Source organism: Sinocyclocheilus anshuiensis, unplaced genomic scaffold, assembly GCF_001515605.1.
Source record: "Sinocyclocheilus anshuiensis isolate Anshui unplaced genomic scaffold, SAMN03320099.WGS_v1.1 scaffold355, whole genome shotgun sequence".
In the NCBI taxonomy this organism is placed as follows: domain Eukaryota; kingdom Metazoa; phylum Chordata; class Actinopteri; order Cypriniformes; family Cyprinidae; genus Sinocyclocheilus; species Sinocyclocheilus anshuiensis.
Window position 1 is genome coordinate 2,405,759 of NW_015549571.1, and position 12,520 is coordinate 2,418,278.

Consider the following 12,520-nt stretch of genomic DNA (forward strand, 5'->3'; position numbering starts at 1 on the left):
GCTGCTCTCTTTCATTCTCTGTGTGTGTGTGTGTGTCACTTCACATTCCTGGTTTAATTTCCCTGTGGGGTGTCCCTTCTGGATGTGGGCCGGCGTATGGATGGGATGTCATGGGCGTGTTCATTTTTCCTTTCTTTTCCAACCGAACCCCTGCATGACGGGAGGTTTGGGGAGGCGAGCATATGTTGACACCGCAGTTTTCTTTTGCATGGAGTGTGTCATAAATTCATATTCATCATTGTAACATGAAATATGATGTCACAAAAACCCAAATGCGTCAAGAGTTTAGAATTAACTCTATGTACGTTTCAGCTGTGTTTAAACTGAAGTATCAGTTCTATTGGTTGACTCAGAGTGCCCTCTGCAGTTTAAATAGCAGGCATAAGTCTGAAAATATATATTTCACTTTTCCAAAATTATCCATTTTGCCATTTTTGTTACTGTATCATCAAAAGCATTGGTCCCACTTTATATTAAGTGGCCTTAAGTACTATGTACTTGCATCAAAATATAAGTACAATGTGCTTATTGTGTTGATACTGTATTGCAAAACACATTTTGCTGCTATTGAGGCGGGATATCATACGGGTGAGGTTAGGGACAGGTTTGGTGGTTAAGGTGTAAGCGATGGGTCATCAGTGTAGAAATGTAATTACAGAAATTAATCACAGATGTAATTACATGCAGGTATTTTTTTTTTAAATATAAGTACAATGTAAAAACATGTATATGCACAATAAGTGCATTGTACCAAATGATTAATGTAAATGTAAGTACAAAGTAGTTAAGGCAACCTAATATAAAGTGTGACTAAAACATTTTTTAGATTATTATTATCCACAAACTGCTGAATGATCCATTACTCAGAAAGCACTTCAGAAACAGTCATGTTTGTGATGCTGGCTCGTGTTGGGCGTGTGACATCATTGGTTGCTCATGTGTTCATTTGTCCATGTCATTGTGAGTATATATAATATATAATGTCATTGAGTTTTGTAACTATTCACATTATGATGGTTTTCTGCATTTTCTCACTCTTCCTCCATCTTATCCTGCTCTGGTGGCAAATTTCTAATATCACACGAGACCAAGTGTTGCACGTGTGTTTAACTTGTTGCATGTTGGGATGGTTTTCTCTCATAAGCATGTTCTGTTCATTTCCTTCACTGTATGCATTTGCACGGGGTGAATTACGTTTCTCATTCAGCTTTACTTCTGCTGTTAAATTTAGGGCTAAATCTCACCAAAACAGCCTATCCAGGTCATAATTTAACTCAAAAAAGGACTTATTACAGGCCTCGTCCTCTTTATGTAAAATGCATTTAAACATTACTGTTATGAAATTTGACTGGGAGGCCATGTTTTCGTGAGATTCACTTGCGTAGCATTGCTTTTAGTTTTCACCATGCACCATGCTTGAGCTTCACTTACTGTTCATCCTGGCCTATAACAATGCACTTCTGGGAGGCTTGACACATTGTCATTGGTTGCACTGTTTAAACATGAAGTGACCACACAGACGTCACTTTGTCGTGTCTGGACGCTGGAGCCATTGCGCAGAGCAGCTTGAGTCATAGAGTTGATTCCCGCAGTATCAGCAGAGCTTCAGTAACACCCTCCAGCGCCTGCCTGTGGCCTTTGACCTTTCCTCTTTGAGCCCTGGGCAGCTTGGCTCCCTTGCGTCCGGTCCACTCTGCTCCGATCTAACCTCCATTTTTGTTTCCTCTCCACTCAGCCTTAAAGAAGAATAATATTACTAAATTTCCCAATGTGCACTGGAGGGTAAGGAACTCTTCCAGTAGTACCCCAGTGGATGCTACTCAGACCTGGCAAGCATCTCTCTCTTTATTATTATTTGTCTTTTGTTCTTCTCCATCCATCGTAGATCAGTTGCTTTTGACACAAAAGCCATCTTTTTCTGTTTTCATTCTACTTAACACACATCAGGCCTATTGAGTTCTGACCCTCAAGGGCCGAGTCTCCAGGTACTCATGTCCATCACCCTGTTGAACTGATTTCATTTGTAAATTAGTTTGATTAGGTGATGCCGTGACCCGAGACACGGAGACTCTGCCTGCATAGTCTCACGTTGAACTGATCCACACTTAGAGATAGTTGGGTTTTCATTAGTGCCATTAAAAACTGGAGTTAAGCTTCTGTAGTAGGTACATTGTCCCCAAAACACTTTAAAAAATGTCAGAATGTCAATGCATTATATATGTGACCCTGGACCACAAAACCAGTTATAAGGGTCAATTTTTCGAAATTGAGATTTATGAATCATCTGAAAGCTGAATAAATAAGCTTTCCATTGATGTATGATTTGTTAGGATAGGACAATATTTGGCTGAGATACAACTATTTGAGAATCTGGAATCTGAGGGTGCAAAAAAATCTAAATATTGAGAAAATCATCTTTAAAGTTGTCCAGATGAAGTCCTTAGCAATGCATATTACTAATAAAAAATTAAGTTTTGATATATTTACGGTAGGAAATTTACAAAATATCTTCATGGAACATGATCTTTACTTAATATCCTAATGATTTTTGGCATAAAAGAAAAATCGATAATTTTGACCAATACAATGTTTTTTTGGCTATTTCTAAAAATATACCCAAGCGACTTAAGACTGGTTTTGTAGTCCAGGTTCACATATAATATACAAAACATGGCATTTATACTTGTCTATTTGCAGACAAGCTGAGTCACTCATTCTGCAGGTTTCATAAATATGCCAGTAGGTGGCGATAGGCGAAGGTCATTGAATCATTCATTCAGACAATTTGTTCAAAAACACCGATTCAGTCAGACACATTATTGTGTATATCTAAAATTTGTTGTGCAAAATTCACATCTTGTTACTAAACTCCTGTGTTTTCCGCAGTCAGTATCTGTGATTATCTGCAGCTAAATCACAGCCTCTTGCTTGTGTAGCATAGACTAAATTATATTACAAGGAATGTTTTACAAGGTTAACAAATTTTACGTTTTTTTTTTTTTTGAAGCCTACTTTTACATTGCAGCACACTCACATTTAATCGATTCTCTGGTTACTCTGCTAAGATAACGTGAGGATTAATTGACTTACATTTATGCATTTAGCTGACACTTCTATCTAAAACAACTTAGACTGCATTTAAGGAATTCCTGCTTTGCCTGGGAATCAAACCCATGACCTTGGCATTGGTAGTGCCATGCTGTACTGTTTGTGCTAGGAATACTGTACATCTGTTAAAACCTCCACAACACACGTTTATTAAAAGTCTTTGTCATAGAACAAAACTAAGGTACTTCCTGCAGCGTTTGAGCACGAGATAACACTTGTTGTATTATATTTTGTCATATAATGCAGTGACATTCAGACATTTTATGTGCGATTTCAAATACATTTCGGGGCCACTGTTAGTGTTTTCCCAACAACCTTGTTGAAAACAAGTTCCTAAAAAGAGGCAAACTCCATAGTTTCCTTTCCCATTTAATTCTGAAGCTGAAAAAAAGTACTTATTCCAGTAAAAACTCAAGCTGCTTTGCCCAGTTGACCACCAGCATGTCCAGAGGATCTAAACTCAAATACTGACATCCTTTTACTCTGTTCCTCCTGCATCAGATCTGAGAAACCAGCCTTACAGGCGCGCTGACGCCATCAGGAGGAGCATTCGAAGACGTTTTGATGATCAGAATTTGCGGCCAATGAACAATGCAGAGATGGTCATGTGACGAGGGCAGAGTGGATATGATTGGATGGGCTGGAGGAGGAGCTAATGAAGGACTGATGAAGATGACAGCAGGTCTGAAAGCCAAGTGCCTACATTTAACATCTGTCCCATCAGGTGTTGAATCATACATGTGTTTTAATCAGTGTCTTCTGTCTGTGAATTTTTATATGACAAACGATGTCTTGATCTGTCTTTTATCTTATGGTGCTTCAAGTGTATGGCGAGATCAGTGTTTTTCATGAGAAAGTGTCTGAATGTAAAACTATTCCAACACTTGATGTATCATGAACCTGTACAACGGTTGCATTCATACATTCCAGTGCTTTCGCCACAGATCAAAAAAGGAGGCGTGCTTTTTTTCTTTTTTTTTCTTCAAAATCTACTTAAAGAAGTCCTGTAGTGTCTGTCAGAGCCTGTTTTTATTGTGGCGTTCACATGGCATTCGTGTTAAAAAACAGATAGATAAAGCCCAACAGAATGGAATACAGGTTGAGAAGCATTTGAAACGTTTAAAAACTTCTGTAAAAGTTGTATAACATGTTAATGGCTTGAGAGGCTGTAGGGTGTGACAGTGGACAAAGATAACAATAATAACATTCCTGATTTGAAGGTATTTAAATGTGTTGTTCTCAAGACACACACCTGTGGTCTTGTCCACTTGAGGGCATGTGTACACAACAGGAAGACTGTCCCAGGTCTGAAAATGCCAAAGCACCACAATTAAGTTGTCATCTGAACAGTCATTTACAAGTTTGTTTTTAAAGTGCAAAGTATTGAAAATCAAAATGTGTAAATAAAGCTCTGTAAAAACTGTGTTGTGTGTCCCATTGAGTAATCAAACATGCCACACTGGTTACCCAATGGGACACACTTGGGACCTACAGTCTTCACGCCCACTTGAAAACATGGGCCAAATACAGGAAATACCAACGCTCTCTCACGACCAGTTCGTATGAATTCGCGTATGAACTTTTACGATTTTGCATGATTTGTTTACACCCCAGTGGCAGGTATGAATTCATACGAATTGGGGAACTTCCAATACGTACGATTTAAAATACGTACGATTTAACAAAAGTCGTACACATTCGTACGAGTGAGGTCGTACGAATTAACCACTTCATAAAATATGTACAAATTGCCATGAGATCGGGTTGGAAATGGCTTTGAAGTGGTCACAAAGATCGCAAGTGTGGGTACTGGGACAAGCCCCCCTTTAAAAACCATTATAAACTAATGGCGCTTTTCCACTGCATGGTACGGCTCGGTACGGTTCACTTTTGGGGGGTTTTCCACTGGGTACAGTACCTGGTACTTTTTTTAGTACCACCTCGGTTGGGGTTCCAAGTGAACCGTACCGTTACCAAACCGTGACGTGTAAACTCTGCTGATCACGGATTGGCCGGAGAGAATCGTCACTACCTGCGTCACTGAACTTGCGACACAAACACAAAAGAACCGCTAGATTTAAATCAGCACAGCCAGCGAAGCATCGAACGAGCGCACCTTTTTTTAACAACCAAAAAGTTTTGATGTCTGTTGCGGAAGAACAGACGTTCCTCTCGTTGATAGCAGAGGAGCGGATCCAGCGAGAGCTTGATGGGGCGATGCGGAATGAAAAAGTTTTTTTAGGAGTCGTGGTAGTAGAGGCGGCGCAACTATAACGACATGTGAATAATCCCGCCCACTCTAAAGTGGTACTGAACTGCAGTGGAAACGCAAACCGTGCCGAGCCGAACCGTGCCATGCCGCACTGAGCCGAGTCGCACCACGCAGTGGAAAAGCACCATAAGAATAGTCAGTCATCTGTTGGACTAATTGACATCCTGGTCCAACTCTAACCAGAAGGTCATGGTGGAGTTACTGCAGGGGGCCGTGAACGGATGTTGCACTATTGGGCCACAGAATTAGATGGAGTTCAGTTAAGTAGGAGAATTTGTAAGGAAAGGCGTGTTGTTACGTACATGGGACAAAGGCAAATGTGAAATATAAACCAGAGGCAGCAGAACTCCAGTACCTCGTGTTTCTGAAAGACTGCTGACAAGTCTTAATTAAAATGGTGCACAAGCAAGACTGCATTAGGTTTTGGTCTTCAAACTGTGGGTTGGTCAGGATTACCTAAACCAAAGTGCAGAAAAAGTCTAGTACTTCTGCAGCCTTTACAAATTATGGAGTCAAGAGTCGTCGAGCATTTTCAAAAGTCCGTTGACTAATTAATGTTCCATGTTCAACACAGGTGAAGCTCTGTGCTCTGCCAAAATCTTGTTTACATTAAAGCACTTCCAATGAAAGTTTATGGGGCAAGGCATTGCGCAGGAACAAATGTAAAAGTACAGTTTTTAAACTAAAACCTCAAGACTTAATCCATGTTCACTTGACTACTGTGGTTTTAAAACAGAGAAGTATTTGATTCTATCAATGTTGTCTTCTGTGCTCTGCAAAAATCTTGTTTACATTAAAGCACTTCCAATGAAAGTTTATGGGGCAAGGCATTGCGCAGGAACAAATGTAAAAGTAGTTTTTAAACTAAAACCTCAAGACTTAATCCATGTTCACTTGACTACTGTGGTTTTAAAACAGAGAAGTATTTGATTCTATCAATGTTGTCTTAACCAGCAATATAACACTCTTGTCAAGACCGTGTAACTGGATGACTTTGTCAGAACAGAAGTTACCAGAGTTAACATAACCAGAAGTCCACAGTAGTCTCTTTGCTAAAATTACAAAACACGTCAGCTCAAAAGTGCTTTAACAAAAATATGAATGTCTGCATTTTAAACCTTTGTACACTTGCTCAGACTTCCATTGGAAGTGCACTGACTGAGGTCAATGGAATATTGTATTTAATATGGAGTCTGTGGTAATCGACACAGATGTTGTTTTGAACACAGAATATTCCTTTATGAATTTTAAGCACTTGACAACATAATTGGTGACATTGGCTCTTGTTCTTCATGCCACAAGATCAGGTTCCTGCTAGAATTCAGTTGCTGTAACTGGGCTGGTTTTGTGCATTCTAGGTCTGATAATGGGAAATAAGACCTGTTATATAAACTGAATTTTGTGTGGTTCTATAATGACCTGCACAAATGAAAATTCACATTTCTTGAGACGTGTAATTCTATTTAAAAGCAAAAATATAAAATCACACACAAAAAAAGTGTTTGTTAAATGTACAGATATTTTGCTATAACATTGTTGCATCTTTTTAACTTTTTTAATCTCCTAATATTGTACATAGTTTAAAAACAATACAGTTTAAAAATCATTCTGTACTACAACATTTGAATATTTATAGCTTTTTCTTTTTTTTCCCCTGCATTTTGTATATTTAATAAAAGTGAAAACCTGAACCAGGTCTTTTAGACATGCTGCCACATCCACCTTCTAACATGCCAGAAATTGAACTGGATTAAACTGGCATTTTTTCCCCTGAAATCAATGTATCTTAGGGATTGAATGCTTACAGTACTGCAAAAAATATCTGTTCTCAGATTTAAAGTTAGATGATGTCCAATTAAACTATTTACACAATGCTGGTCTTCTGTGTTGTTCTTGAGCGAGTGAACAGAAGTAGGATGTTGCCTCCAAAAAAGCCTGGTGCTGAAATTTAAGGTTGAGATCCAGGCTGCAATGCAAAGATTACAGAATATCAAGTCGATGCATTTTCACAGAATAATAGACTTGAGGCCTGTTGCATAAAGCCCATTTCTGTGGCTTCCCAAGTAAATTAGAATTTGGTTTCATGCGTATTTTTTTATCAAATTAACATGTAAATAACTTTGAATACTGCACTTTGACTAGGCTTCTGTGAACAGTAAATCCCGCCTTCCTTTGATTTGATTGGCCAGCTGAGAAGTACAATATTTTTGCAACACTAAAGTAGCCTACAGTTATTACTCAAACTCTTCTTCTATTGTTTTTCGTCAGGCTATACGCCACCGTCTCTTGCTTGACTAGCGTTCTGCACGTGCACAATTGAACACAAAAGTTGTCACCAGCTTTTGCATAGTTTTATAGCGTCTCAAATCACACCTGCCTACAGATGTGCACAGGGTGACAGGTCTGCATTTATATTATACCCTTAACACATTATATATGCAATTATAAGATTTGAATTGATAGATATTGACTATATTTATTCATTTTTATCCATTTTCTTCACTTGAATGGACAGATTTTAGTCCGAAATTGTTAGCTGACTTCTAAAACCTCAGTGGCAGTTTCATGATGATCTGAAGTTACTGAAGAAAACATGATTAACAAAAAGATCACTGCAGATGAAAATGAGCAGGTTTGGATCTCCAGAGAACAGAGCAACAAAAAAGCATTATTTTATAGTTTATTTGTCAAAATTCAAGTTGAAAACAATGCTGCAGACATCTGTCATACCGAATCCAAAAATGGCTTTCAGACAATCTTACAGATTCATCTGAAGTTGAATAATAGTTGTTTTTATGTTTAAAACTATTGGCGATAACAAATATACAACTGACTAAAAAAGGGTTCTGCAGTTAAAGGCAACATAACACTTGCAACCTCTGAAAATAATCTTACAAAATCAACATGCCCAGATGAAGAGTGCTGATGTTCAGACAATACTGCCTCTCAGAGAGACTACATGACGGTCAATGGATTCACAGCCAAACACTCGGATGCAAAACACATTACAGGAATGCAAGTGTGAGAGAGAGACGGACAGAGAGTGATTTATGGTGCGTCCAGCTGCTCCAGGAGAGTACGCCTCCTCTTTTCCAGCTCTCCTTCACTCAGCTCGCTTCCAGATGTATCCCATCCACCCTGAGAGACAGACAGAGGGCTTCAGATCTCATCTGTGTAAATAAGACTCTACAGACACCGTCTCAGATACGATCGCTTACCTCTTCTTTTGTACTCTTTCTTTTGGGGGATTTCTGTTTGGATTCTCCACGTGACTTCCCTCTGGATTTGTCGTTCTCTTTATCCTTCTCTTTCTCTCTTCCTTTCCGCTCTTTCTCTCCTTCAGACTCAGGGGAGGCCTGCAAAAAAAAAAAAAAAAAACGTGATATTCCCCATATTGCTCATTATCCTATAATAGCCATTTAGAGTTGTACACTTTATAAAACAATGTTATTTAATGAATGCGAGTAAATGTAGCATCATAGAACTGAACATAGGAATAGACTACAGTTCTGGGTATTTAATAAACACTCATATTTAATACACTGTACATTCAATCCCAGAGACAGACACTTGTTAAATCAATAACTGATGGAGAAAGCCCTTCTTTAACAGTCAATTCAAGTAAGGTCATTTGAGATCTTTAATTATTCAATTATTATATAATATAATTATATACAAATAATTCAACAAAAATAAAACATCTCTTTTAACTAGGAACTTGAATTTTCTGTAAAGCTGCTTTGCATTGATTTGTATCTTGAAAAGCACTGAATAATGATAATTAAGTAGAGTTGGATTCAATTCAAACACAGTATGTCCTAATTATATGCTTAAATATTCTAAACAAAGCCGATCCAATGGGTAGAAATCATCAAGTTGCTTCAGTCCAGTAAGTGTTCATCTTGAAATATTACTAAAAATAAAATAAAAATATTCTTACATTTACTTTGTAAAAAAAAAACGTAAAGATTTCACAGCAAGAACTAAGTACTAAGACCTGAAGGGGGACATTTTTAGAATTATACGAAAGGCATTTTGTTTGCTGGAAAGTATAACAATTGACCTATCGGTAAGCCCCTCCCCTCGAATGCAGATGAGCCAATGACAGTCGAGTATCAGTTGCACAGGGAGCAGAACTCGGACACCTTTAGGTTTCAGCGCCATAGAGAAACATTGAAAGATCCAAAGCTCGCATCGGTTTGAAGCAGCACTATGTAACTTTTTCTGTGTTCAAAATTTGCAAAATGTATATAATGAGGGAGTACATAATGAATTCATCTTCCAAACTGCGTTTATGTCTTATTATAAGTGTACCGTAGTGATTCGGAATAAGTACTTATATTTGGACTATTGTAGCCTGGTCGGGTCGTCACCGCTGCGGAGTAACACATACCTGTGTGAATATTGAGTGAATATAGGTAAATTGTCACACTTCTCTAGTAAGTTCCGTCTGTGTGTGAAGACAGTAGCGCAAATCCATGAATGAATGTTCCAAAGTGAAACAAACTTCAACGGATTAAAGTTTGAATGGAATTGAATTGAATTGAATTAAAGTTGAATAAACTTCAACTTTACTGTTCAGTGCATTGATGTCAGACTCATTTTGAATAAAGTTTATTGTTAAATGCCCTGCCTCCATCATTACGTATCTTTGTCACGTCATTATACGTGTTTGATCACCACATTTGAGTGATCATTGCAAAAAATGTGTTTATGTATATATATATTCTGTTTATGTATATACTGTATTCTATATATAGTACCAGTCAAATGTTTGGACACACGAATGGGAAAGTGTCCAAACTTTTGACTGGTACTGTACTATAACATACACAAAGAATATCTGGCAAAAAATGTTTTTTTTTTTACTCCCAAATATCGGTATCGATATCAGCCCCAAAAAAACCCATATCGGTCGGGCTCTAGTGTGCAGTTCTGTTTATTAACCGCTAGAGCGCTAAAAGTTACATAGTGCTGCTTTAATGGTGTTTATGCTACAAAAATTGAAAAAACGATGTGCCTGCGGTGCTTGTAACACTGATTCCAGTTATCCTGAGAGGATAGGCAATGTAATTTATTTTATTCCATTTTCTAAATCCAACCAAAACAGAGCAAAATGTTCCTAAGCATTCAACCACAATCACAACGAAGACGAAAACATTCATTTTCTGATTGTCATACTCTCATTAAGTTACACTTTTCATCTGCTCAAGCAGAACATTAATGTCATCTTGTGCTTCAGCAACGTATCTCTGGCTAAAACTAGCTAACGTTAGTGTTAAAGTTAGTGAGTCCATGCTAACGTACAAACCTAAATAGCGAACTGTTCTCACGTCATGTACTATGCAGTGAAAGTCAAAAACACATAATCGAAGGTCTATATTATAGTGCCTCTCCATATTAATCTTGTTAAATGTAAATTAATTTAATCTTACTCTGCGGTATATGAATGGTGTTGATCCCGCATGCTGTCATGGCGATCGTGACGACCGTAACATAATTCTCCCATTTGCATCGTGATCTGTATTTTTACATATTTCTTTTAATATCCCTCCATGGCATATTTAAGTCCCACTTCGTCAAGTACTATGCAGTGAAAGTCAAAAACACATAATCGAAGGTCTATATTATAGTGCCTCTCCATATTAATCTTGTTAAATGTAAATTAATTTAATCTTACTCTGCGGTATATGAATGGTGTTGATCCCGCATGCTGTCATGGCGATCGTGACGACCGTAACATAATTCTCCCATTTGCATCGTGATCTGTATTTTTACATATTTCTTTTAATATCCCTCCATGGCATATTTAAGTCCCACTTGAAGGTCCATCTGTGTCCCAAAGACAACAGAAGGCATGTAACAGATGCTGTCCAACAGCTTTTTCAGCAATGGTTTGGGAACCACTGTGAGAAGCATTGTAACTTATTTTGTCCAAGTCATTACAAACTGATACAAACTAATACCTCATGAGAGATTAGTTCCGAGTCCGACTACACTGGTCCCTGCCGCATTCCATCTTCATTTGATCCGCTAACTCTAGCACTCTCTATTCTAACTCTATTTATCTATTGGTTTTCTTTTTTTTTTATTAAAAAAAACACTTGACCCTCTTACACTCGATTCTATTTCTATCCTAACTACTTGTTTTATTTTTATTTATTAAAAAATGACCCTCTAACACTAGCATTCTCTCTTTTTTTTTTACTAGTTTTATTTTAATTTTAAAAAGACCCTCTAACACGAGCGTTCCATATTCTTTTTTCCCCCTATTCTATCTACTTGTTTTATTTTTATTTATTTTATTAAAAAAAAAAAAAACCTTGTCATAGCACTTGGATATTATTGCAGGTTATTTAGTGAGTCAGATTCCTCATCAAATGCACAAGGAAAAAGTATTAGAGAGTTTTGAGTCGTTCGCTACTCACTGATTTGTGTCGTCTTTTCTTTCCCTTCTTCTTGTGTTTCTTAGATTTCTTGCAACTCCTCTCTGTAAAGATCAAGATCAGATGATCATTGAGAGACTGCTGTTAAACGGTCATGATGTATTCAGTATTGATGTGTTGTGCAGGACACTGATATCGATCCTAAACGTCACTGACCAGATTCCCCAGAGGACGAGTGCTCGGATGGAGATTTAGAAGCTGAGCGTTTCTTCTTCTTCGAGTGATACTCATCATCCTCTGACTCCGAGCCCTTCCGTGAACAAACACACAGGACACAGTTTAGGAGGATGAGTGAGAGTGAGTCTTGAGTAAATGCATACCTCAAATCCCCAGTTATAAACATGAGCCGCGTCCAAAAGGTAAAGGGGGAGGTGTTGCTACAATATTTTCAGTATTTCTCAGAGGGCGGGCTTCAAGTATAACTCGTTTGAAGTAATGGTGCTTAATATAACATTATACAGAGAAACAAGTGTTAATGATAAATCCCCTATGATGTTTGTACTGGCTACTGTATACAGGCCACCAGGGCACCATACAGGCTTTATTAAAGAATTTGCTGATTTTCTATCAGAGTTAGTGCTGGCTGCAGATAAAGTCTTAATTGTTGGTGATTTTAATATCCATGTTGATAATGATAAAAATGCATTGGGATTAGCATTCATAGACATTCTGAACTCCATTGGGTCAGTGTCAG

General features: G+C 37.8%; 2 protein-coding genes across 2 annotated transcripts in view; one reads left to right on the forward strand and one right to left on the reverse strand.

Moving 5' to 3' along the window:
• The window catches only part of LOC107657404 (formin-like protein 2), a 94,550-nt gene extending 90,062 nt beyond the window's left edge, over nucleotides 1-4,488 (forward strand). Inside the window, exon 26 of the mRNA XM_016445459.1 lies at nucleotides 3,610-4,488. Within this exon, the coding sequence (XP_016300945.1) occupies nucleotides 3,610-3,719 (110 nt within the window). The 3' untranslated portion in view covers nucleotides 3,720-4,488. The remainder of the gene's footprint in view (nucleotides 1-3,609) is intronic.
• Nucleotides 4,489-8,067: 3,579 nt separating this feature from the next.
• LOC107657358 (pre-mRNA-processing factor 40 homolog A-like) overlaps nucleotides 8,068-12,520 on the reverse strand; it is a 43,816-nt gene continuing 39,363 nt past the window's right edge. The window contains exons 25-28 of the mRNA XM_016445401.1: nucleotides 11,983-12,076; nucleotides 11,809-11,870; nucleotides 8,599-8,736; nucleotides 8,068-8,518 (exon numbers count right to left, since the gene is read on the reverse strand). Coding sequence (XP_016300887.1) covers nucleotides 8,429-8,518; nucleotides 8,599-8,736; nucleotides 11,809-11,870; nucleotides 11,983-12,076 — 384 coding nt within the window. The 3' untranslated portion in view covers nucleotides 8,068-8,428. The remainder of the gene's footprint in view (nucleotides 8,519-8,598; nucleotides 8,737-11,808; nucleotides 11,871-11,982; nucleotides 12,077-12,520) is intronic.